This window comes from Harpegnathos saltator, unplaced genomic scaffold, assembly GCF_003227715.2.
Source record: "Harpegnathos saltator strain DR-91 unplaced genomic scaffold, Hsal_v8.6 scaffold135, whole genome shotgun sequence".
NCBI classification, from domain to species: domain Eukaryota; kingdom Metazoa; phylum Arthropoda; class Insecta; order Hymenoptera; family Formicidae; genus Harpegnathos; species Harpegnathos saltator.
In genome coordinates, this window is record NW_020229912.1 from 254,106 (window position 1) to 281,362 (window position 27,257).

Here is a 27,257-nt window from a genome sequence, read left to right on the forward strand (position 1 = left end):
CGAGCGTCGAACGTTTTTCTTGGTTTCTCATCAGCACGAAGACGAAACGCGCTTTCGCAAACGGACGCCCCTCTTTTTCGCTCTCCCCCGCCCCCCTCTCTCTCTCTCTCTTTCTCTCTCCCTCCCTCTCCCTCCCTCTTTCTCTCGCTCTCACCTTCGAACACATTCTCGGGAAAAATCGCGTATCTAAATACCCGCAATACTAAGATATCGACGAGATATGTTTACGACGAATAGTCGCATTTGTTGGTTCCGGATCCCCTCTCCTTTTCTACAGGACTCGTGATTAACACCCTTGGCAATAGTCTATCTTACGTGTTTACAATCGTTGCAAAAATTACATTAGTGGACGTCACAATGAAGATTGGTATTCAGTGCGGAACCAGTTGTGCTACACTGAATAACATACCGACTTTTTTTATCTTAGAGTGTGTGTATGTTTGTTAGGTAAATGTATATGTGTGTGTGTGTATGTGTGTGTGTGTGTGTGTGTATGCGTGCACAGACGTGGTCGAGATCCCTAAAGTTTAGAACACGTAGCTAAAAATGTCCAATCTGACCGAAGAGAAGATGAATCAAAGAACGAAGGACACACACAGTATGTACAATGCGGAAGTCATTAACATAGATCGATAATCAAGATTAACTCCGTCGTGGAGAGGCACAACAGAAGAGACAATCCTTCGCGCAGACGATCCGCGCGTCTTCTCGTCGCGGCGACGACGTGACAATGCAAAGCGCGACCTCCTCCGTGACATCTTCTTTCACGCGAGTGAAAGACATTCGTCACATTGCGGCGCGAATTTAAGTACACAGCAAAGACACGATTTTTTTCCACGTCGAATTTTTTACGATTAAAAAATTATCACCGAATCGCAATCATCGGGAAACGCGGCAGCGTGGAAAACTCGCGGTAAAAAACGGAAGAAGCAAGAGAAAGAAATTCGACTTGAACGAAAGCTGCTCGCAGCTACCGAACTCGAAGAAGCACCCCCGACATGCGACTCAGCGATTATCGATCAGCGACTGTTAATCGGCACAATTATTTCCATTATCGCGGAGCAACGCGATAATGGAAATTCTGGACCGTAGGTGTAACTAACATTTGCAAAGTCGCTCGCAACGAATTTTGGTCTCTCGCGATCGTGAGCGCAGGTGATATTTCCCTGACGAAGTACAATTGTCATGTCACGTTCGTTCTCACTCGAGCGACTCGAAGTCACACATCTCATGTGCCGTTCCGATCGACTCACTCGAGAAACGAGGCGCCGTGCACGCCGGCGTTACAAAAATATCGCAGTTTACAGAAACTTACAAGAGAAAATGGTATACGTTAAGAAAATATCGCGTCTTCGGAGATTGCGCAACATATACGAACGGACAAACACGAACGAACAAACACATTCTCAAGACACACACATGTGTTTTGTCATCTTTCTTTCTTCTCTTCTCGATGATACACACAATTGTTCCGATCGAACAACACGATTGCAAACACCAAACACGGGAGAAACGTAACGTCGGGAGATTCTCGAGAGTTCTCGAGAGAAACGTGTCGTTACCTTACATGTTTCTTTGTTTTTTCTTGTTCGTCGATAAATTAAATTAGCGCTATCGGGACATGGCGTATAGTACTAGTCATCATCACACGTAATATTGACTATTGATTTTACAATTATTACCTCTCGTGTTAAATATTTCATTTTTTTTTTTTTTTTTCGGCTATTACTTATGTAGAAACGATATCTCGCTACAATGTTCCGAGTGTGTAATGAAGTCGCTTCGATGAGCGGGCTATCGTCGTATGTATATGTGTGTGTATCACTGAAAGACCTGAGGAAACGCAACAACAGAAATCGGCGCAACGCAGCGATCTGAACGTCAACGGCGTTGTACAATTGATTATCTAGACAGAAGAGAGAACATATTTCGGGCGATGTTAGCGTGATGTGAAAGAAGCAACAAGTACAATGACACCTTTACAACGCAACAAATTCACAATGACGGGCGACGATCGCGACGTACGAAATCGGAAGGATCACATCGAAGATCACGTCGGGAGACGCGCTGAGTATCACAACGCGAGCAACACAGCGGAGGCATGCGAGCGACATGACGATGATCTTGCAAAACGATCTCGCGGATCTCCGCGAGAAGTGTAGAAAAACAAAAGGGGGACAATGGGGGAGGGGGGAATTAAACGCGTTTGAACACGTGTACACAAAAAGTCCACAAAAGTCGAGCGCGAGCGCGAAGCTACACAGGTGGATGGAATAATACTCAAATAAAATACTGCCAAAATGTAAAAACCAAGTAAAATGTATTCTATGGGCAACATCGTAATAATCATATATCATTATGCTGATACACTGAAATATAACCACAATGTGTACGTGTGTCTTACAATGTCGTATGTATGTATGTATGTATGTGTGATGTACATAGAGCGTTATCAAATAATCATTATTTATCGCTAACTCCGACGAGATGATTATACTGACCGATAATAGGCAATATGGTAGTAATGGTCATACAGATCGGTAATAATAACGTATAACAATAATCGGGTATGTCGAGCACCAAAAAGGCATATACGTACAAACGTAGAGGAGGAGCTTTTTTTTCTTACGTCTTCTTCTTCTCCCTCTTTTTTTTATTTTTCGTTTTTCTTTTCCTTAATTCCGGGTATCATTCCGCGCGCTCTTTTCTCGCGGGACGCGAAGAAGAACCAAGTGTTCGTGTACTCAAGTGGTGTACTCGTGTGGGCGTTGAATGTGCATAAAAGAGAGGATAAAATATGTCTTTAAAGATTTCCAGCGCATAAAATTTCTCAATGGCTTCGTAATCTTATGTAACAAACTTGGCAAACATTATAATTATTATTACAAACATAAACCGAGTCTTTGTCTTCAACATTGTAAGTATTTCTTTCTCAAATATTCTCTATTATACTTAAAACGTAAAATCGGTATACCCTTAATTAGTCAGTTATGATGGCACTATATGAATTACTTTCCTTTATTCTCGCGATTATCAGCTAAACGTAACGCACGACTATAATATTGTATTGTTATTTATATATATATATGTATATATATATATATATATACTATATAATTATTAATTTTTATACATATATATCCACATATATGCATACGTCCAGTCGTGTATGCACGATGCAATCTCCCGTTTTCCTTCCCTTCCTCGTATATATGCATGTGTGAGTCTGCGTGCATGTGTGCGCGTTTTGTGTGTGTGTGTGTGTGTGTGTGTGTGTGTGTGTGTGTGTGTGTGTGTGTATACATGTAAATATATATGTGTTACGTACAGTTCTATTTAAAATTTATATATTGTACAATGTAACGATACCGCGACAAAATTAATTATAACAGTACGATACGCAATTCGAGAGGAATTGTTAAACAACCTCCGTTAAACTGTATTATACAAATATACGTATATAACTATATAATAATGTTTAAAGTATGTTCCCCTGGTCATACTTCTGTTTACAAAGTGCATTTCAAAACTAAGCGAGAAAATTAATACGATTAACTATATGTTAAAAAATATATATGAAGGTTTCTATAACTTTTGGTGTGACTGTGTACGTATCAAACAGGTTATACCATTTTTCGTAGTTTCAAAATGCACAGATACAGTTACTAACAGTAAAATTGCGATATTGTTACGATGTTTAAAAATGTGATGCTACTTGGCTTTACAGATATGTCCAGTACTTAAATCTGTATTTAAACTTAATTGTATATATATATATATATATATATTTATATATATATTTATATATGTGTACATATATATATATATATATATATATATATATATTTATTTGTGGTGACAACAGTTGTGGCTAGTACATATACATTGTATTTTATTTTACTACATTGTTACAGTGACCTGGTACTTGTGCCGTGCAATTGCAATTCGATTATTTGCGAACATTGCCTAAAGCCTTATGATGGCCCTTTTCCAAACAATCTTACTTATATTTGCAATATAAAACGTCTAACCATCCGTAGACCTCATTTATCTTATGTGTATGGCTCTTCTAACGGTGGTCCATTTCGTTCACAGCGTTCCAACAATTTCAATAGTCTCTGAGTTTTTAACTACAATAATTATCATTACTTTTACATATTGAATATCTGTCGAAATCTTGAGGCACAACTACATGATCATGTGACACACGCGCGGCGCGCAACTGAAGAGAGTATTAAAAACGTAAAACGTAAGCGAACATCCGTGTTTAGTCGCCTGAGGTAACGTGTCGCACTAATCGGCGCGATTTCATACAAACGAACAACAAACGTTTCGAGCTATTCGAATAAGAAGAAAAAGAGAACATAAAAGATCTCACGCGACAGAACGTAGTCTCGGTCTCACTGGTACTTGAGAAATTCCTACGAAATCGACGACGCATCTCTCTATCACCGTTCAAATGACCATGAGACAGCGACGACAAATCCGTTTCAGGTCAAGCAGTGCAGATCGCAGGATATAAACTTCATTATATTCTGCGACATCGATATAACAATGTATCTTCATCTTTATCATTAGTTGTGCCAATCAAGACGAATACATCTTTTTTTTTTTTATTACATCAACTTATTTCTCTCACAGATATAACTTACACGTACTTCATATTAAAAATATACATTGAAGTGTACGTACATGTACATGTACTTAACGTACATTTAACAAATTGCCTATTCTTATGGGTTTCCGCTATGCATTATTATACTGTATGTTACGGTAAAATAGATCGGATAGAGCACATATAAACTTTGCATATAAAGCACTGCTCATGCTTTTTCATCACATCACATTTGCGTGACTGCTGTAGAAGTGTGTTTGAGATGTCGGAACACTTAGAATGACCTTAGATGGACTATTATGCAGAAAGAGCATGTTTAGTTTCGGTATCACAACAGGGCATTTTCAAAAAAAGAATCAACAAGTGTTCACAGGGCTTGTAACATGTAATATATGATTAAATTTAAATTATATATCCTGTGAGATAAGCACCAAGGAAATTTAAATATTATAAATATAATATATGCCGATGAGAGAGAGAGAGAGAGAGAAAGATAGAAAGAGAGTGAGAGAGAGATAGAGAGAGAGAGATATTACACTGCCTTCTACTTCATGTCCGAAGTTTATGTAAACGTCGCAAAGAAAAATATATAATACTCTCCCCTCGAAACAATGTGAAATCGCTTTGTATTTCACTCGCGTTCATTCTTCAACACAGCAATCGAATGCGTTTAAAACGTAATAATACAAGACCTCACAATATAAACCGTTTGCAAGCATTCATCGCGAGCCGGGTATATATAATGATTTCTCATTTTCTTCTTTTTTTTTCTCGTGATATATTAATAAAATATCAATTAAATATAATAAATTTTGCGTCAATAGGAAAAGTTTAATAACTAGTGGAGACATATATATCTTTAATACATTAAATTTTACTTCATTATGAAAAATAACAATTTCTTTATATGTTTTTCTTTGATAAAAAAGTGTGTTGGCTAAGAGATTGCACTTCGTGATCATCTTAAAAATTCATGATTAAAATTAGTGACTATACGCATTACCCCTTTCGTATCTCGCATACCGATTGTTCTCGTACAGTCATATGAAACGTCTCTACTATGCGTCAATAAAGAAACTGAATGTCGAGGGTTTCACCTCACCGTACAATCTTCGGTTACATTTATAATAGAGGTTGCCTTCCCATGCTACTTATCAAAAAGTCACATTATAAAGCTTACAACATCATATATCGTTTCTTGTATATATATAATATATATATATTTATATATATATATAATATATATATAATATATATACATATATATATATATATATATATATGTATCGCTTAATCAAATTATTATTTCCAAGACTTTATTAACAAATTGTACTGCATATACGATTTGGGAAAGCATCCTAACAGGAGGGCCACAAATGGTGCCAGGCACTATTCAATCATATACCTGCGTATTCTCCATTAGTACGTTAATTACAATAATTTATCAAATACAACGCTTGAGAGCGATTTTCACCAGGACATATCCTGAGATTGTAAAACATACATTGAAACCATCTTGACACATTTTCACCTCGCTGATTTCAGGAAGAAGGTTATTCTACATCGTACAATTGCAACCCTGTTTTGCCAAGTATCTTTGTTTTCTTTTTAATTTATACAATTTACACAAACTGTTGCCCGGAAACAATCTTCGCGTCTCTGATCTATCGGAAAGATATATGTATATTCTTCCTCTCTCTTTTACAATAATCTCTTATATATCACAGAACGAACCTCTGCGACGAAGGATTTTCTTAAATTTCTTTTTTGCTTTCTATACGTAGCCACAATTTCTGAAAGTTTTCTTATTGTTGCGTTAAAAAAGGCTACTAGTTGTGCAAAACTGTTTGTGATTGGCAGATCGCAAGGCGTGAAGAAGTACGTTTAAATGTAATTTTGGTTTCATCGAAAGTTTACGATTAAAAGTTATTAATATTAATATCACTCTCGACCCTCCACTTATGATAAAAATTTCGTTTAATCACAATTTTTCTTTAGTATACGGCATCGGTATACGACCGGTGGTCATATAAACTCTCGTTACATGTTTCTTGTTTTAGGCTTCAAGGGTTGCAAAGTTTTCGAGCTTTCTTCCTCCGCAATTTTTCTCATTATCAAATGTGCAAAATACTTGTGGAAAATGTATATAACGTGTATATATATATATGTATATATATCTATATGCGCGTCCGTGTGTATATCTTTTTTTTTTTATTAATCAACACTATATAATATGTCTATCTATCTCATATTACCTTTATAACTCAATATATTAATTTCGAATCTTGTTCTATAGAATATCATGATTATTTTGAGTACAGCAGCCGATTTCCGCGTGTCTGTTGGATATAGACCGTTAATAGACTCACTATAGTTGTAAAGTTGATTGGTTAGTCTGACAATATAAAAATACTAAAATGTGAAATTTTATCAATAGAAATTTTGCGTTCGAATATACAGTACAGAGAACAGGAGGGAGACAGAATGGAGCGAGAGGAAGGATGCAATTAACAAAAGAAAAGAAAAAGTTAGTTAGCATTTTTATCAATCGGATTGGTCATCTAAAGACAAAACACTATTGTTTTCCAACAAAATATGTTCTCGCATAGCGTGATGGCAATGTTTTCGGGTAAAGTATATACTTTTAGCGTGAGGTCATATTAACGGATTATGGCATACCTGACTACTATACCATACAAAACAACAACGAATTGCGGTGGTAAGTTCTGGTCTTTATGAGTCTGAAGCCTACAGCTGACGTACAATTCGCGACATAATCCAAAACAGAATTCCGTCATTCGTGGAAAAAACATTCAATGTTTCCTTCTGTATCGTACAACGCATAAAATCACAGACAGGATTGTGTCCCGGCTTCTGTCGTGAATTGCGGATCGTCTAAGAAGTGGGCGTTATACCGTGTGTGTGTGTGTGTGTGTGTGTGTGCGCGTGTGTGTGCGTACGTGTGTGTGTGTGTGTGTGTGTGTGTGTGTGCTGATTTCTTCACAAGCTCTTTAGACTTGGTATTAGTACACTTTCAGAAATTTCACAATTGGGTACTGCGTTATTCTCTAACATACTATTTTCTTTCGCATGAATTTTTTCCAAGCATCAAGGACACAATGCCATATCGCGAAAGTTATTACGAATTTATGACATATATACAAACAACACTTCATATTTTATATACATGAAAATATATATATATATATGTATCTATATCATATATATATAATATATATATATATAAAGTTTCAACATTATGGCACCGTATTTTTTTTTTTCTTCAAATAAATGTATATTCTGTGTCAGCTTCAAAATATAAACAGATTTTCTCCTACTCCGCTAGCCACGGCGGCGAAGAACAGACATGGGGCCGCCGCACAGCTGAACGTTTTCCATCGTGGTACGAAGTACGAGATACGTGTGTCTCAAAGACGTTAAAATGAGTTTGTTTTAACATACTGGAACTCACACAAGCACTATGCGCCGTTGTACGTCGAGGTATGAAACAACTGAGTGCAACAATTCAATCGACATTAAGTCGCCCAACCCTCCGTGATCCTCGAGCGCTTCATGAGCGGCCCGTTCTCATAGTCTGAACTGTTCCCTCCGTTACCGCCACCGCTAGAATGGTTCGTTCTAATATCACCGACCGCACCACTTCCCGGCGACGGTAGATTTGTCGGCGTTATGCTTCCCGAGTGGGACGGAGGTGGATTGCTGCTCGGTCTGCTTGATACTAAGTTCAGTGTCTGAGGACCCGGATGGGATACGTGATGCGGCGGCGGAGCACCGGTGCTGGATGAAGGACCAACGTTCAGGTTCGTGTGGTGTAAATTGCTAGCATTGCTGGGTCCCCCGTTGGACCCACTGTTACCGCCGTGTGGATCCCTGGGTGGACTTATCGGTTCACTCTTTATTTTTACAGGTAAAGGCGACGTAGACGGTGGTGGTGTACTGCTTGATACAGCTAGATGAGGAAGACCGCTGTAATATCGGAAAAAGTTTCATCACGTTAAGCAGGAGAGATTCGTTATGATCAATTCAAGATCTTTAGAAAAAGAGACAGGAGAAAGAAAAAAGAAAACGAAGACATGTATGATTGTTGTTTCTTTTTTGTTTTTTTAGTGTAATGATCTATAGTAGTCTAGAGAGCAAGCAGAGTGTCGTTAATCTTTTCCCAATTTTGCGCGTCCCCAGTGCGGTGTCTACCGAGATGATAACAGGCGTGCGATCGTGCATCAGAGCCTAAATGAAAGTTAATCAACTTATGAAGTGACTCGTGAGAGAATGTACTCTTTCGAGAATAATGTCTCGTCGCAGCAGCACGACAATGCGGCTTGAGCCACACGTGTATAACGCATCCGCAGATGAACGCGAAACGTATCAAACACTGTAAACAATGTAATGAACATGCCAAACACTATTGTAACCGAAAAAAAACTATAGAACTCCAGTGGTCGATAGTATCATTGTTGTATTCAAAGACGTGATAGCGTCCCCGTCAAAGTACATGACGCATGTAGAGAATTTCGAGAAAGAGAAAGAAAAAGAGACGATCTCGAGGCAGACCGGAGGGAAACGAAGCAAAGTGAAACGATGTTGCGATGTACAAGTACAAGAGCAACATCGATTCTCCGCATGAGATTAGAGATCAATTGGAGATTAAGGGACTTCACATCTGTCACGATACACGAATGGAACTGACGGACAATTCTGTAAAGACCATGTGGAATTTTATCGCGTATGCGTAGCCGACGTTCGGAATCGATTCGCGCAATGATGAGAGAGATAGAAAGAGAACGAGAGGGAAAGAGAGAGAAAGAGACATCGTGGGTAAGCACGAGTAAAGTAATTGAAAGTATGTCATACCAACTGGACATATAGCTTTCTTTCACAACAATAATTATGAAATATGATTTACCTGATGCTGGACATGGTGGCTGCCGAATACATTGATAAGTCATCAACGTACCTCTGATGAGACCATGCAAGGTTCCCGAGATCCGAGGAGTAATCTGTTGGTCCGAAACTAGAGTATCCAGCTGGTACTGTTGGTGTTTGTAACGCAACTACCGGTGTGTTCAACGCGGACTGTGTATGGGCATTCTGCAAGTAGATAAAACACGATTCCGCATAAATTTCACACGTATATCTCTGCGTTGAGACGCACAGTACTGCGTGTTTCATCATTTTGTTTACAACTAACTTTTAGACGGAGAGGAGTGAAACACATCGCTAATAGACCGTGTGTTTCACGGAACTCTCTGTACCAATCTCACTTCACATCATACACTTTAGAATTCACAATTGATGTGATATTCCAAAACATATAGCAGATACAAAAAATGTGGCACCGGTCGCGATGTGAAAGAGGAGATACCACGACACGCGAGAATCCTTCGTTCAATTCGACAGAGCTCAATCGAGACGGCTACGATAATTACATCATAATTAGTGTCTTCGGAGAGAGGTTGGGCGAGCGGCGTCGGTATGACCACTCGAAGATTAGCCCTGTGAGGATGAGGCGGCGGTGGTGGCGGTGGAGGTTGCGGCGAATGCCTAGATGGATTGCTGCCCTTGTTCGCACTACCCCCGCCGACTCCGAGAGCGGGCGACGGTCCGGGACTAGGCGATCCACCCAACGGTGACGCTGACTGAGGATAACCGTTGCTCATCTCCAGCATTCCTCCCGGAGGATACACTGCAATGAGAGATCGTAGTGTTGAACATGTCTTATCCTTCCTTCCTCTTGAGAATCCACAATCCGATGATCTGTCGCTCGGATTCTCCGTGACTTTTACTCGAAGCTCACCTGAATCCGTTTCAGACGATGATGGACGCGGAGAAATGCTGGTATGTGCCATCTGCGGACTAGATCCAAGAAGAGATTCGCCATAACTGTTGACTGGTACGGATACTGGTAGCGTGTAATTCGATTGTCCCATTGTCTGCAATCACACAGAACCGACACGATGCTGATTAGTAATAGGCATGGTGAGCCGATGATGGTAGAACATGCAACCGCGCGGCGAGCGATCCATGGCAAATCTCGAATTTGCCGATATAGCAAACGGAATGCAAACGTTCTTTATTTAATTTTGTTTATACAGAGAGAGAGAGAGAGAGAGAAACAAGCGGAACACTTGTGTGAGAACAGTTGTAGGCTAACTAACCGCGGCAAGAGTAGTCTTTAACACGCGGTGTAATTAGGTTACTTATATTTTACACAAACATACACATACACCAACATACATGTTGGTTTCTGAACATTGATATAAAACAGCTGTCCACAGTGACAGACTGGTGGATTTGACGCCTTCGCGATTCTTTAAGTAATCAATAAATAATAAATCAATAATACATCGTGTACCTGTGGTTCTATCCTAATAACCCAATTACGCAGCGTGTTTACGTGTGTGTAATTCCGCCGGCTAACGTATACACGTTTGTATCGCCAGCTGTTGAATAAAACATCGGAACGCAAGCGCGATTTTTTCGTGCGATCGGATTCGGATTTTTCTTGGTTTCTTTCATTGTTGGTATTATTAGTACAATATTCCCGTGCGCTCTTTAGTGCGCGCATTGTGCGCGTATAATGTAATATCCGAAGGTAATGAAGTATTTGACAATCTCAAGTGGAACACCTGCCGCGAGAACACTTTCCACGATGGAAAAGAAAACCTTGCATAATCTTTTTTTTCTCCTGCTCCGCAGAAAAAGTAAGACACAGAAATAATCACGGTCCGTCCTCGGAGAAATTGATCTGCGCTTTAAATATGGCAGATCGTACAGCGATACTTTAAATAGCGCATAAAATATGTCCGCGTGTCAGTCATATTTGCGCACAATTAAATCCAAGATGTTAACCCGCTCGGGGCGATCTTTTATAGGAGGAACTGAAAAAAGTCCCGAGAGATGCCTGTATATTTTAGTACCTTATATATTTTAGTATCGGGATATTTTAGTGACGGACGTTTCGAGGATCCTCATGCCTCGGCGATATTGTTACGCAAATGGAATTAAGTACTTTTCATCTTCCTCAACGATCTAAAAAGAAAAGGAAAGACCCGAGACCGAAGATCGCCCGACTCTCAAGGTAATTGTTATGAAACGACGTTTGATCATATTTAAGGTTGTATTTGGTAAAAATTGCAAATATCGTAACTTTTACGCAAATATCGAGGCTCGATTGGCCTGCGTGACGCACGCTGCCGCGTGCGAATGACATTTAACTAAATATATTTACCCTGCTGCCGTTGTGCTGGTGCCTCTGCATCATCATCTGAAACTCTTCGTCGATCTTCGTGTATTTGGCTTCGGTGCGCGGGGTAAGATTGTATTCGATCGCATCGGGTTCCGGACTCTCCGGAGACATGGCACCCTTATGTTCCTTCTTGTTAAGCGCCTGCAAGTGTCAGCAGACAGGTTCACGTGACCACACCGCCCGAGGGCACTCAACCTTCACATGCACATTAATTTAACCACACCAAGACGCGCGCTCGCTCGCTTATTCTACTCGGTTTACTCGCGCAATTACGTCTCCGCGGCGACAGAGAGAGAGAGAGAGAGAGAGAGAAAGAGAGAGAGAGAGAGAGAAAGAGAGAGAGAGAGAGAGAGAGAGAGAGAGAGAGAGAACGGGGAGATCACCATCAGAATGAGACTGTATATCCGACTGCAAATGCGATGCGAAAGACGTAACTTGAAGACGCGTCGGCAATCGCTGGAGGAATCTACGAAAAAGCGAAATCTCAACGGCCGAAGAGAGTCATCAGCGAGCAGAGGACAAGCGTCGAGTAAGAAGAAAGCGCTTCGATCGCTCGTGATCGCTCTCAGGTGAGGCGCGCGGAGCTGACGTAATTCGCGCGCGCGCGTGAAGTAAACGTTCCTCGAGCTACACGTAATTTTTAACGTGGGCGATTCTCTTCCGGAAAGGTCTCTCCTCCACCGACAACTTGAGAAGCGGTTCGTCGCTTCATTACGAGGCTCAACAAATTCAAAGTCCGTTCAGGTAGAAACCGCTTGCGTCTAAATGAGGACCTTGTCGTCTATGCGCGACACTTAATTCGCCAGATGCCTTTAATTCGCAACAGCGTATAACTAAGCAATAAGACCCACTGAATCATTCGCGCGATGTTGAATGAGCAGCGATCTCATAATAATCGCTCCGAGTGCGGCTTGTGTCGCGACTCGCTGCACGCTCTCTTTCAGTACACCCTGTATATGTATATTCGACAGCGCCGTATGCTCGACCTTGGAGCATCAGTGATCACAAGTGTGCGATATGTGTGTTTTTTTCATTGATATTTTCCAGAGAAAGAGAACGTTCGCGAAGAGATCAATACCAGCAGCCGATTGTCACGAATTGAACGCGACGACAAGATCCTCGTCGAGAGAGAGAGAGAGAGAGAGAGAGAGAGAGAGAGAGAGAGAGAGAGAGAGAGAGAGAGAGAGAGAGAGAGAGAGAAAGAGGGGAAGAGAGAGAGAGAGAGAGAGAGAGAGAGAGAGAGAGAGAGAGAGAGAGAGAGAGAGAGAAAGAGAGAGAGAGAGAGGAGGAAAAGAGAGAAATAAGAGAGACGAGGAGGACCGGTGGTGATCGTGTTGGTGTTGGTGGCGCATATCGCATCCTCGTCCCGTCCTGAGAATCCGCGGCGGATAAATGGACTCACCTCGATGATATTCTTGTTGGTGAGGGACTCGTGGGGTTCGTTGTACTCGGTGTACTTGAGGAGAACCTTGTCCATGTCGGTGCTCGCATACTGGTACAGCTTGTTGCTCGAACTAAAGATAATCAGCGCAATCTCGCAGTCGCACAGCACCGACAATTCGTAAGCCTTCTTCATCACGCCGAATTTCCTCTTGTTAAAGGTCACCTGTGTCAGAGAGAGAGAGAAAGAGAGGGTGATATATCGAAGGTGAGCCTCGGAGAGCGAGATTTCAAGGTGTGCACACGCAGATCGGCAAGGAAACATTAACGGCGAAGCGGTTATTGTTTGCGAATACGTCATTCGCGACAACTGATCGCTCTCGCCGATTTAATTAATTGATAATCGATTATGTGTACCATAAGATGATATCAATAATTAATTAACGGAGCTGCCCTTCTCAATGCGGCTGCTGCCTCCGTGCGTGTACATTCTGTCCCTTTTCCTTTTTCGAAGACGCGAACGCGTTGTTTTATTATTCTAATTTGAAGCCACGAAAAAGTTTGAATGACGAAGTATGCATGTGGCCGAAACGCGAGCTCGAGCGTATGTGCATGTATTCTTCCAATCTTGAATATTTATTAAAACATCCGGAATATTTAAATTTTTATCTGACATAATCCTTGGACTCTTGACCTTTCTTATGGAAAAGAAAAAAGCCAGGAAACGCTTAAGATTTTATGACATTGTGGCCTTCCACGTTGTTGAATATGAGTCATGTATTAATTGCAATTGGCAGTAAGAAATTATGTAAGCGAGCGACATCGGTGATGATTGTCGCCGATGTCGGAATTATCGCTCCTAATTTTACCTGACGGTTCCGTTCGTCCGTGATACGTGAAATCTGTATCTTCTTCCGACCCATTGTTGCACCACGTTTTGGATAAGAGACAAGTCTTCAAAATCACTGGATGGAATATTAAGAACACTGCAACAGAGAAACGAGACACGCGCAATGATTATTCGCTGAATCGTTAAAATCATATCGCAGCATTATTAATCGCAGTTTATTGTAAAAAAGAGATATTCCCTTTCCCGTTGTCGCCAGCTGTGAAATAAAAAAAAATCGGAATATTTGATCGAAAGCGGTAAGCGAACAGGATTTGCCCACACGTGCTTCATTAAAATTAAAAAAAAAAAAAAAAAAAAAAAACCCCTTTCTAAAAAAGGCATGTGATCAAATGTATTGAATTTGTATCGAAATGTTGAAGCCTCTTTTCTGCGATGCTGATTGGTTGTCGCGTCGCGCCTTCACTACACATGCACTGTCGTGCATTTTGACAGTTCGTGGTTATTCGTGGTTGAGCTTCGCGAGATTTTGCAGCTTTTTCAGTTCTGAACTGCTTGACTTCAAAATTCATTTATTCGAACCGCAGTTATTTTTTATCATGCAAATGCTGTGTTCATTTTAATATAGTATAAAAGCTAGATAGAGCGCGCGCTTAGCGCGCGCCTGTAGTGTTCCAGTATAAATAACAAAAAAAAAAAAAAAACGCAATCGCCCAGTTCGAAAGCCGCTCCGAATTTTCAGAGACCCATTTCAGAAATCCATCTCCGGATCGGAGCTGCTCTTCTGCGCGCGAGAGCAGCCTTTTCTTCATTTTACGACGAGAGACACGGAATACCGCCGGGGCGACAGAGAGCCGCCGCGCGGTGCCGTCGCCTCGGATTTTCGAGCGGATTCCTACTGTTCTGAATTTAACGGGCGTTACGCACGGAAAAGCGCTCCCCTCTCGCTGCTATGGGAAACACGCGCGCGATAATAAACACGACGACGACAGTTGGCGCGGAGAACGACAGAACTGGACCGCGCTTTAAAACCTAATATTCAATGGAAACTCTCGTGCGCGTGTCACTTTCGCGTATCGATCCGTCGACGTGTGTGCGTACGAGCAAGTTTCGCAAAGCACCGTTGGCATGTGCTGCGGAGAGAGCATATGAGAGAGAGAGAGAGAGAGAGAGAGAGAGAGAGAGAGAGAGAGAGAGAGAGAGAGGAGAGAATCGTCCGTTCACAGGCCGGGGAACAAAGTGTCGAATCGTTTACCACTGCGAGATTGCGGCTTTCAAGCGGAATAATAAAAGGGAACGACGACGTGCGCGCGCGCCGACGTTGTTACGGCGGAGCGTGTTTTTCAATTGAATTGATAATTGAGCACCTCGGGGAGGCACGAGAGCTAATGTAATTGAATTTTTCGCCGAGTTCTGATAAACGTATCTGCACCGCTGGCGCGCATGCACGCGCGTGTGTTCTCTCTTCGAAGGGAGCGTACCGCAATTCTCTCGATGCAGGGTGATTTTCTCTTTGGAGAATATCGCGAGTATCGCTGGCGGTATCGCCGATAATTCCTGCACGCAACAACGATGAATAAATAGTGAAATAAATAAATTCGATGCGGCCGAAAGCAACGTGCAACTGACGTCACACGCGCATCGCGAGAAGATTCTCATGAAGAGTCTCGTAGAAATCGCAATAGGAAAATATTGCCATTATTCTTGCGGAAGACCGGGGTTTCTCTTACGAATTTTATTTATATGTATTTTTATATATATATATATATATATTGACGCAGTGACAGCAATAATTTCAACACGGGTCAATTCGCGGCGTGATCAGGAGCGATGTATGATTAGAGTTACACGCCGCAGAAAGATCTCTCGCAGAAGGCTCTCCGAAATTCGCCTCAACGTGGCGCGCGGCGTTCAGTCTGTCGCTCGCTTTTGAGAAAAAGGCGCGTGTTATCTCATTGTTGTCCGTCGCCACGGTATCTCGGGGTATCGATACGGGAACATTGTTTACCCTGACTGCCACGCGCGCGCGTCATCCGTCATCGCGCGGGGAATTGTGCGTTTCGACACCGGATGAATGTCAAGAGGTGGCGGGTGGTTGAGTATCATAAAATAATATATAACGTTAACGTATCGCGATATCAGCGCGAATACATTGATGGGTAAATAACATCGCGACACTCCTCGAGCGCTCTCGCCGGCTGAAGGTCGCGTGACCCCGAGAGGACAACCAACAACACAACACACACGTGCGTGCGAGAAACTGTCGAGCCGATCAAAACACTCGTGGACGCGACGGTAGGCGGATCGGCGGACGCGATCGCGCGTGATCGTAATTTTCGGCTTTTCCGGCTCGATCGGCGGACGACGACTTGCGAAACGCGTTGCTTCGCGAGTGTAGTGAGTGTAGTGATTTATCGACCAACAACGACGACTCCGCGTGGACTCTCTCGAGAAGGTGAGCAGCAGCACTTTTCGTCTTTTCTAATGTGAGAAAAATAGAGTCGCGAGAGAGCGTTTGTATCGCCCGATGCCCCGTGACGTTTGAAATACAATTAGCCGCCTTTTGTTCCAGATCTGACGGGCTTTGTGGCCAGAGCACGCGACTCCCGGAAGACGCAGTTTCGGTGGATGCGGGTGCGCCGTACCCGGAGGATCCGGTTCAGGCCGAGCGGGATCGGCTCGAAGGTGAGTCTCAAGAAAGAACTTCTCTCTCGCATCAAATTTAATCGCATCCAATGACTTTTACCCCATTTCTGTTGCTTATTTGCGATCGGAAGCTTGGGTGTGGTTGTCCAAGCGAAAATTATCGAGTTCCCAACGATCGCGGAGGACTGACGCGTTTCTATTTCCCTTATCGAGAATTTACTTGTCTCTTCGTTACATCTGATGACCCCTAATCGATGATGTTTCTTTTTTGTTCCAGAACTGTAGCAGAACGCGGCCGATCCTGACATCTCGGTAGTCGGTGAGTCGAAAAACAAGAGTTTTAGGTGTTGGGTTCTGTTGATGCTTGATAGTTGCGAAAACATCCACACGATTTATCGATGCTCGTAGTACTTTTATATACGCACTTAAATGCGCGAGAGGTAAATAATAATGATTCGCGTCCGACCGGCGTCCGATCGGTCGCCCTATTTGCCATCTTCGTCGGAACGAGGTGCATTATCGTCGATCTAACGGGGGAGATTTTTAATAACGACGTTAACCGCGCAAACATACACATTTATCCACTCCCGAATCCTGCACGGGCCCGTGAAATAGACTGCAAACTCGTCGAGCGATGAATTTTCATCCGAAACGCCCGCCGTTATCAGCATCGCAAAGCATTTCTAAAATCGCGGCTGCAACGTGTACGCGAACAATAATCGACGGGCGGCCGTGTGGGACGGGGGGGGGGACGTGATATTACCGTAATACACTATAAATACGAGACTATTACGGTACGGCGTAGAATTAGCCGCGAGTGCACCGCGAGAGACCGAATTAAACGTTTCGGGCCCGCAAATAAATCGTGTCGGCGTGAAGAGGTAGGGGAACTAATTTAAGCCGGTGGGTGTTTTTACGGGCGAGAAATAAGCTCTGGGTCAACGAATTAGCATCTCTCGCGCGCGCGCGCGCGCGAGTATGAGCTTCGCGTTGAAAGCGCGCTTCGCTGCTCTTCCGCTCTTTCGCTCGCGCGAGAGCGCGATTCGCCGGGAGCGCTCCGATTTTTCATCAGGCGCGAGCAGCGCTTTTATTAGCTGCTCGTGGTATCGCGGAAGGACGATAATATATCCGACAGCCGCGAACGAACGGAGGAATATAAATCGCAGGAAGGCAGGAAGGCTGCGCGTCGAGAGAAATAAATCGCTCGCGCGATTTCGGTGAGTAGCTTGTAAAACTTAACGGTTCCGTTAGTCGCGCTTGCCTTACTAACCCGCCGTAAAAATATTCCGAAGCGACGAGGGGGTTACCGCGATTTTTTCAATGAAACCGGGAATGTGACACGAGGAGAAGAATGTAGAGTGTCCTCTCGGGAAGAAAGGAAAAAAAGACGCGGGACGAGAACGCGTTGCTCTTCCGGTGAAGCTTGCTACTGAATTTTCATTAACGAGAACGTCGAGCGCTCTGATGACGACTTTGCCAATTTCGCAATATCAGATAGCTTGAAAATGAAGGATCAAATGGAGATCCGAATGCAGTGACATTTTCCTCGAATCGCGAGCAAACAGCCGCGCAAACGCTTTGTTATTCGCCCACGCCTGCGAAGCTTGATCGCCTCTTTTCATTCGACTTCATTTCAGAAATCTATATATAATCCCGGCATTTCCGCTAATTGCGCTCAGTTGCTAAGCGACAACGAAAATCGCGGAACGTAACGCTGTCACACCCTCTTCGCGCTTTCCTTTCACCCGCAACATCGTCTCCTTTCCCTAAACGCGTCGAGTAATATTCACCCTCCGTTCTCACGCCGCGGCAATTCCTCTCACCCCAACTGAAATTTGGAAAATACGGGCAATATCTCAAACACACACACCGGTATCGTGCTTCCTTAATCGACACTGGAGACTGGAGCGTGTGTCTCGCGCGGCGGCGATGTCGAATTCAAAAGGCCTTATCTCCGCTGCTGCGCAAGCGATAGCGACGCGTGAGAAATGATCTAACGAGGAGGAAGAGAGGAGAGGAGAGGAGATGTTTGGTGTAACTCGCGAGGCAGCGGTGACGCGAAAACTCCTTACGCTAATCGCGCACGATGATTCATCCCGTACGATTCAAATCGCGGCAAGTGCGCGAGGATGAGCGTAGCGCGAAATGTAACAACGTCGCGTCTGCAATTTGATTATCGATGATTGACGCGACAAACGACGATAATCGTCGTTCACTGACCTTTGTCGCTTTCGCGCACAGCTGTCACGTGGCGAGGAGCCACGCACGCACGCACGCACGCATGCATGCACGCACGGTATTCTCTTGCATTTTTCGAGAAGGAGAGGGAGAGGCGCTCAAAGAGAGAGAGAGAGAGAGAGAGAGAGAGAGAGAGAGAGAGAGATCGGTCAAAACACCGTTTAATACAATTTCGATCGAGCGCGCGCGGTTCGAAAATGTCGGGATCAATAATCGCGTCTTAAAAATGAAAATAGGTCAGACGGAGACTCGCGCGGGCGACAGAATTCAGTCGCGCATCCTCGCGCGAAGGAAATATCGCGAGAAAACGAGACACCGATTTCTCAGCTAAATCTGTTCTCCGCAGAATCTGTTTGTCTCTCCGTAAATTGTTCGGATTAAGGAGTACACACGCGTAAGGATCTTTAGCTAGCGACACTTTTCCAAATCGTAGGGGAATATGTCATACTCACGCGAGAAGCAGGGGGAGGGAAAAGGATCATCATCGGCGTCGGGGAAAAAATCTGAAGCGCTTACTTTATCCAGTGCAATCGCGAGAGCGCGCGCGCGCGCGCGAGCAAGCCGATTGCAAAGCAGCACACCCTGTATATCGCGATCACGCCGGTGGGAAGAGAGTCATTGCAAATAGCGCGTTGCAACAAACAAAAGTAGCTCTCCATCCTGTGCGCAGTGTGGATATTCAGAAGCGTCGGTGTGTCTAGGTATAATTGAAGCGCAATTAAAGGAGCCTTTGTATTCGTATACATGGCGCGGCATGCGATCGGCAGTGACGTCAGCTGGGAAATAGAAAGCGATTCCTTTATCTCTCGCAACCATATGCCGTATTGAGGCAGATAGCGTTAATTGCTTCGATCCCGCTAATACGATGAAAATGTAACGCGCTGAAATACGAGTCCGAGCCGCGAGAAAAGTTCGCTCGCGGGCCGCCGCTGTACCCGGTCGATTCACAAGCGACGGCCCGAGCTGCTTCTCGGTTCCGATGAGAGAAAAGGGAAAGAAGTTAATTCGGTGGCGACGCACACATTGTGAGAGTGCGGCGCAACTTTGTTACACCGTAGTGTGTGCGCGCGCGCGCGCGTTCGATAGGAAAAGCTGCGCCACGAACAACGGTCGAGCGACAACTTCTGCAAAAAGAAATCCACTCGGAAACTTACTCAGCGCGTTGATCGAGTTTCCCCGTAATCCGCCGTCCCAGACGCAGTATCCGCGAAAGGACAACGCTAATTTCGCGAGTACGCCGCGCCAGATAAGAAGATACGTCTTTTCACGTATGTGTGTACATTATTATTATCTCGGCATTATCACGACTTATGAAGACTCGTGGGAAAAATTCGGCGCGCGAGCTACGCGTGTCCCACGAGGTTGATGAGGGAGAGACGAGATTACTTCACTGCCATTACGGTGCCCTAAATATGTAATACACGATACCGTGGCCTAAATGCGTAATACACGATCGATGCGGCATGTGTGACGTTCTCCGGCCGGCCGAAACTCCCTTCTCCTTCCTCTCACAGTTGAAGACCTTCCACCGAAATCCTCTCTCTCTCTCTCTCTCTCTCTCTCTCTCTCTCTCTCTCTCTCTCATATTCAACTTGAAAACATGCGACCCATCATTCGCTGTGTCGAAGTGAATGACGACGAAATACGGACGACGAGAGAGAGAGAGAGAGAGAGAGAGAGAGAGAGAGAGAGAGAGAGAGAGAGAGAGAGAGAGAGAGAAGGGAGAGAGGGAGTAAAATCTTGAAAACTTGATCGAGTGAGACAAGAGTGAGACGTTTAAACGCAAATTCATCACACTTAACGAGCGTGCTCTCGCTACCGATCAGATTAGAACGATCGCAAAGACTGACGTTCATCTCGACTCTCGGACATATTCGCGTTGAAGTAAACGTCCCAATATTCGACCACTTTGAAAGAAAAATATTTATCATTTGTTTTAACAATAATGAATGAAAGTAATAATTATTGTAAAAAAAGAACTCCAATATTTGATAATTAGTTGAAAAAAAATATACCAATTTGATACTTTTGTATTAAAATAAAAATTAATTAAATAAGTGGTGCGCCTATGGTTTGGCAGAACAACGGTCAATCGTTAATAAATTCATTAAGAGATAGCATCTATAGTTTATTTTATTTCCCGTTAGCACATACTCATTTTCTAATTTTCTCGCGGTCAGACACAGGGACCTAAATTATATTCGAATATTGGACCATAACCTATTTCAAACTGTCTGGTCACTGGTACATTAATGCGCTTCATTACTTGTATAAATATCTCATTAATAATAGATATATACATTGGTTTAAATCATTTTCCTCTACTTAAGTTTTCGTACAAATGCAAATATTTATATCAAAAATTTCTTAATATTATATATTGTATTGTTTGTGACGACCTACGTTTAAACGTCCGGTTACTGGGACATTTACCTTACTCTGATTTCTCTGTCATCGCAATGTGTCCGCGGCGACATGTCCGTCGCGTCACCTCGCGCATACCGCACTCTTGGGCGAGAGAAGACGTTGACAAAATTCGTACGCGTGTATCTTCTGAATTATCGTGACGTCCGAATGTATTCAACATCGGCTCGCGTTCCGTTCGTTCTCGATGACGAGATGAAACCGGAGCGCAAGACGCCGCATGACGACGGTGCGTTAATAAATAATCGGGCCAGCGCGGGCAAAGAGGAATGATCGCGCGACGCAAAGTAGCAATACGAATTAGTATTTCATTACGCAACGCGCTGTCCGATAAAGCGGCCGGTTGGTAATTACCGATTCGAGAATGTTATCGTTATCGATAGGGACGCGCGATAGAGGCCACGCGCGCGCGACGAAAAGCTCCTCGAGTTGCGCAAGTTGGAAAGGAAAACACGAGGAAAAAAGAGAAATAATAGGAAGAAGAGAACGGAGGAGGAATGAACGCGCGCTCTAAAATACAGCACGTGTTCACAATTTGCCTGAGTAATATCGCAATTCAGCCGAGTCGGCGCGGCTGAAAAGCGACAAGAAAAGCGAACAAAATCGATGAGGAACGTACGCCGCGATAAGAACGCGCGGTGATACCCGCGCGATATAAGCCGGGAAAGCCGCGCTTTTTTCGTCCTCGCCTCGGCCCGTTTTTTTTTCTTTCCTCCGAATTTGCTCTGCCACGCCCGCGCGTTTTTGCTTTCTCGCTTTTGAGTTCTCACGCTTTTCTCACGAGGCGGAGAGAGTCCCGTTCGGGCTGAATTTCGAGTTTATTTCAGCCGAGCGAGAAAGAAGTTTCCGAACGAAAGTTTCGCTGTGCTTAGTCGGGTCAATTCAGAGCCGCACACGACACTCTGAAATCGAGTTGGTTCGATTCGAGTTATTCCGCGGAGAGGGCTCGATCTCTGCCGCTCCTCCTTGACGGCGATCGCCCCGCGTCGGGAAGTGATACGAGACCGTCGCGCGGGAATGGCGACTAATCCATCGCGTCGGCGAAAGCTCCGAATAAGCCGGGCTCTCTTATTCATTCGCGGCTGTTATTCATCGCACGTGTTCGCGCGGCACGCAATGCAGCGACGACGGCGCGCGGACGGTCGGAGCGATACGAGCGCTGACGAAGGGAAAAGTCGGCGAGAAGGGATCCGATTATACGGGGTGTACCACTAGCACAGTTAAAGAACCACCACCCTCCGCCGTCACCAGCGTCATTCTCGTTCGTGAGCGATCTGCGTCAGACGATCGATTTACCGGCCTCCGTGCGAGCCTCCTGGCTACAATAGCGGATTTGAGAAACGACCCAAGTATAATCGCCGGGATGCTCGCAGAAAGAAGAACGGATGGTCGGTCGGTCGGGATTACACGCCCTAAAGTTTTCAAGCGTCGGTCGAACGTCGCGAAGGGTTGTTTGTGGTAACGCGAAGCGCGACGCGTTAACAGGTTGCGACAAACAAGGAGTGGTCTCGTGTACTCTTCAACCTTGCAGCAGGTGCCCCCTACTCCTGCGCTTGTCCTGCGAATAAAGCCCGAGAGCTCATGTACACGTACGGCGCGCGGACACGCACACATAGAGAGCACGCTCGTGATACACACATACACGAAACCATGCGGTCGTAATGTCTTGATGATAGAGAGAAGCGCGATTAATCGAGGCGTGCGAACGGAAGCGAATGGCAGATGGAACGCTGTAAGTACCGCGGCGACGATCGCCGGCTCCGAAATTTTCATTTTCCACCGGCCCGCCGCGCGCGTTATTCTCTTTGGCTCGCGGAGCCGCTCTTGATCGATCGGGCGTTTATCGATCGCCGACGAGGACGCGATTAACATTGTACGGCGCGCGATTTCACGTGGAACGACGGCTGTACGAGCGGGAGGAGCACGCGAAAGGTAAGCACGCGGCCCACCGGCCGCGTACGACATGCCTGCGCCTACCTGGATGTCTTTTTAACTCGCTGAATACCGTTCGAGCGAGATTGCGACGTGCAGGAGACGAGATAATGATGCCCGGAGATTGATAGGGATTGATAATTGAGGAAATAGTGCAGAGAATATCGTGATATTCCTCTGAATACGATTATTTGCGAGTGCGGCGATATCGGAGTAATATCGGCAATATAATCGGCATTTAACGAGGAAACGCGCCACGCGGTTACCGAAGGGAAAAGGAGGCGAACAGTTTCCTTCAGGAATTACTCAATTGTCAGGATTCATACCTGCGGATCCTCTTTAGATCCACACACACACACACACACACACACACAACTTTCCCCCCAAAAGTGACTTTTAATTATTTTAATTTTATCTTTAAAAATTATTTTCAATTAAATTTTTATTTTTATTATTTTAATTTTTTTTTTAAGCGAATTTTGATTGAGTTCACGCAAAGGCAAATGCACGATGCCGTTAAAACTTTGCGGATGAAATCTCCTCTCAGGGCTCGACAGGGCAGTCGCGAATTTAGAGATAAAGACGCGCGGAAAGGGAGGAGGGCTTTCCACGCACGCGAGATGGTGCGGCGGAGCGTGCGGTCGCGGGGAATCAAGCGGCCACAATGTGCGTAAATGACTGCGAGATAAAAAGAGACACACACACGCAGAGTGGAACGAGGCGTCACAGGCAGAAACGACGCGATCGTCGCGACGTACGCGCCTCCCGCTCGTTGGATCGATCGATCGATCGATCTTCCGCCGCGGGGTGCGTGTGAGCCGCAATTTCGACGGGAACTACTAACGTTTCAATTACACCGCCGCCGCGACTCTCCTCGGTCACGTGCTCGTTCAAATATTAATGAAATTTGCACGCATTATCGGACGTGTAACGATCGCGGACGGCTCGCGGCCGCCGACGACGCCGTGCGTCGTCGCCGACGACGACGTCGGTGTCTCAAAATATCATCGCGTCTCTTCCCGTGTACCTGATCGCCGCGCACCGACGCACCAAACACCAGCCGATGTTACGTAAGGAACGGACGACTGCTGGATACATGACAAAGCGCGTTTCGAAGCGTCCTCGCGCTACGTTCTTGTCGTACGTCCAACATCCCGCGCGCGCGCGCGCATTCGACTCGACTATATAATAATTATACTTGCGAGAGTATGTTGCTTATACGCGCGCAACAGTTAGATCTCGCGCGCGCACGCGCGGCCGCGTTTTATTCTCTTTTCTGCTCCTTTTCATTCGCACAGCGGCGTTTGAGACGTCGGCAACGCGGAACCGCGCAAGGCGAGCCCCGGTCCTCCCTGACGCGTTTCACGATGTGATTAATCGATACGATGAACGAAAGATGCCGAAGATGCGTCGGGAGGTTACATGCGCGCTCTCGAAACGGAGAGGACGAGCCGGTCGTCGCGGCGTGTCACGTGACTCTCTCTCTCTCTCTCTCTCTCTCTCTCTCTCTCTCTCTCTCTTTCTCTTGAAATAAATTCATGTTTTTCTTCCTTCCGTTCCTCGCCGTCTCACAGTCTCTCTCGCTTTTCTTGTTCTCTTCTGCCTGCGGTCTTCTTCGATTATGCCGTGAGACAGCGCGTTCGCAGCAGTGTGCTCGTTTAGGTTTATTAAAAGGTTCGCGTCGGAGAGAGAGAGAGAGAGAGAGAGAGAGAGAGAGAGAGAGAGAGAGAGAGAGAGAGAGAGAGAGAGCTCGACGTGGGCCGCGGCTCTCTTCGTCGCTCGGCTTTTCTCTTTTTCTCTCTCTCTCTCTCTCTCTCTCTCTCCTCCCCTCCCCCCCTCCCCCGCCCCATCTGCGTTCCACTGTTCTGATTGACGTTCTTTTTTTTTTGATGGACGTCTGTTCGATTTGTTATTACGCGTATACAAAGGGACAGAGATCGAGCGAGAGCGCGTGGCAGTCATTTCTCATTCATCGATCCTTCTCCTCCTCCTCCTCCTGCTCCTCCTTCCGTCCTCTCGAAGCCCGCGAGCCGGGAAACGAGATACATGCATGCGCGAGATAAAGGTCGCGTCCCGCGGTGCGTGCGCGATTATGAAACGCGATCTTGATACGAGGCGTGTAAAATGAAGCGCGACGAAAATAACGGGGGGCTTGCGACGGCGACGGCGACGGCGGCGCAGCGACGCGCCGCGTTAATTCACGTAACGACATATCGCGTGTTCGCGATGAATGGGGAAAAGCTTTAGTATAAATATAGTCCAGGAGTTAGAATTAGAACGGAGTTAAAGCCAGTGTTTTTACGCGTGCACACACACATATATCCCGCCGCGCTGCCGAATGCATTATACAGCGCGAAGAGCAAATTATCGGCCTCGAATTCGTGTTTACGTTTCGTAACGTACACGCAAGTCCGATATCGTCCGGCGGAATGCTCGTCCCGAAAGCGATATTGCGGATGTACACCGGAAAGCAAAATGGTTTCGATGGTTTTTTTTTTTCTAGTGACATCGGTAATCCGTGTAGTTGTAAATTTTGATGATCACACTGCTTAACTTAAAACTGCGCAAAACAAAAGATCGCGGGTCTCTTTCTCTTTCTCGCGCAAGTGATTCTGAAATTTACGGATTACCTACGTCACTAGAAAAAAAAAAGAAAAAAAAAACTGTCGAAAACTTTTTGATTTCCAGTGTACGCACGGTTATTCGAGTGGTACTTCTTGAACGTCGCCACACGGTGTCCGTTGATTGCGCATAAAAGTTAACGCTGTTGACGTCGGGTCGAGAAAAAAAAGAGCGATGCTTCATGAAATATTTAGCTTCTACATTAGAATATGCCGCGATATAATGTTGAATATACTTGGCGAGGGGCTCGCTTTTTTCTCTAACCTTATCTTACTCCTGAATGTCGTGTCCTTTCATACTTTGCAACTTTGCAACTTATCCTTTGATAAGACGGATGTATTTGTGTGAAGAAGAAATTTAAAACGATCCTTTTCTTCCCGATGTCTACAGAGATACTCGATTTATGCTGAAAGCGCGCCTTTATGGTCAAAATGACGCCTTTGCTTCTATCTTAGTTAGCCGTAGTTCCTAATCGCTCCTGAAACTTCCGTCTCAAGCTTGAGATAGAAAAGTCCGGCTGATTCATCATTTCGCGATCTCGAATCCGCATACGCGAGCGATACTTCCGGTTTCCCTCTATCGCGAGTCTCTCGGAGAGGAGAGACGTGGCATATGTGAGTCTCGTTCGATCCTCGAATCGCTCCTCGCGAGAGAAGATTCATCGGGAGAAACGGCATTTCGGAATTAGACATCCCGAAACCGCAGAAGTGCGCTCGCGCAAGCGACACACTCAACAGATGTCGAGCCGGAAAAGGAAGGAAGGAAGGAAAGAAAGAAAGAAAGAAAGAAAGAATGAAAGAAAGAACGGACGGACGAACGAACGAACGAACGAACGAACGAACGGACGGACGAACGAAGGAAAAGAAGCAGTCCGCTTTCGCGGACTGCCGCGCGCGGGTTCAAGGTTAATCCTTACAGTAGCGAGAAGGCTGATGAAATTACTCCGGAATAGAATCGACGAGTTCTGTTTGGACTATACTTCTATTTTCGTATCAAGCCGTATTGACCGATGTAACGGCTGATTACAACCTGTCTATGTGTGTCTATGTGTGTAAGTATGTGTGCGCCTCGCGAAGCTCGTCCCCGACCGGGCAACGTGGCTCTCGCGGATTCACCCGTCCCGGCTCGATATTTCCGCCGTGGAAAAGGCTCATCGGGATCCACCGTCGACATTTTCGCGCGCGTGAAGAACAGCTGACGACCACCCCGCTCGTCCACTCGCTCGAGGATGACTTGAGGCCACTCAAGCTGAGTTTCAGAAAAGAATACCAGTCGCTTATAGGGCT

General features: G+C 44.9%; 1 protein-coding gene across 5 annotated transcripts in view; it reads right to left on the reverse strand.

Annotated features, from left to right (window-relative positions):
- Positions 1-7,879: 7,879 nt before the first annotated feature.
- Positions 7,880-27,257, reverse strand: part of Mef2 (myocyte enhancer factor 2) — an 88,845-nt gene continuing 69,467 nt past the window's right edge. For 3 of the 5 annotated variants that reach the window (XM_025308037.1, XM_011156802.3, XM_011156804.3), the window contains 7 exons: positions 14,132-14,248; positions 13,285-13,488; positions 11,865-12,023; positions 10,431-10,566; positions 10,063-10,319; positions 9,540-9,724; positions 7,880-8,602 (listed from right to left, as the gene is read on the reverse strand). In XM_025308037.1, the coding sequence (XP_025163822.1) occupies positions 8,152-8,602; positions 9,540-9,724; positions 10,063-10,319; positions 10,431-10,566; positions 11,865-12,023; positions 13,285-13,488; positions 14,132-14,185 (1,446 nt within the window). In that variant the 5' untranslated portion in view covers positions 14,186-14,248 and the 3' untranslated portion in view covers positions 7,880-8,151. The remainder of the gene's footprint in view (positions 8,603-9,539; positions 9,725-10,062; positions 10,320-10,430; positions 10,567-11,864; positions 12,024-13,284; positions 13,489-14,131; positions 14,249-27,257) is intronic. The other 2 variants (XM_019840128.2, XM_025308038.1) reach the window with 2 other exon arrangements.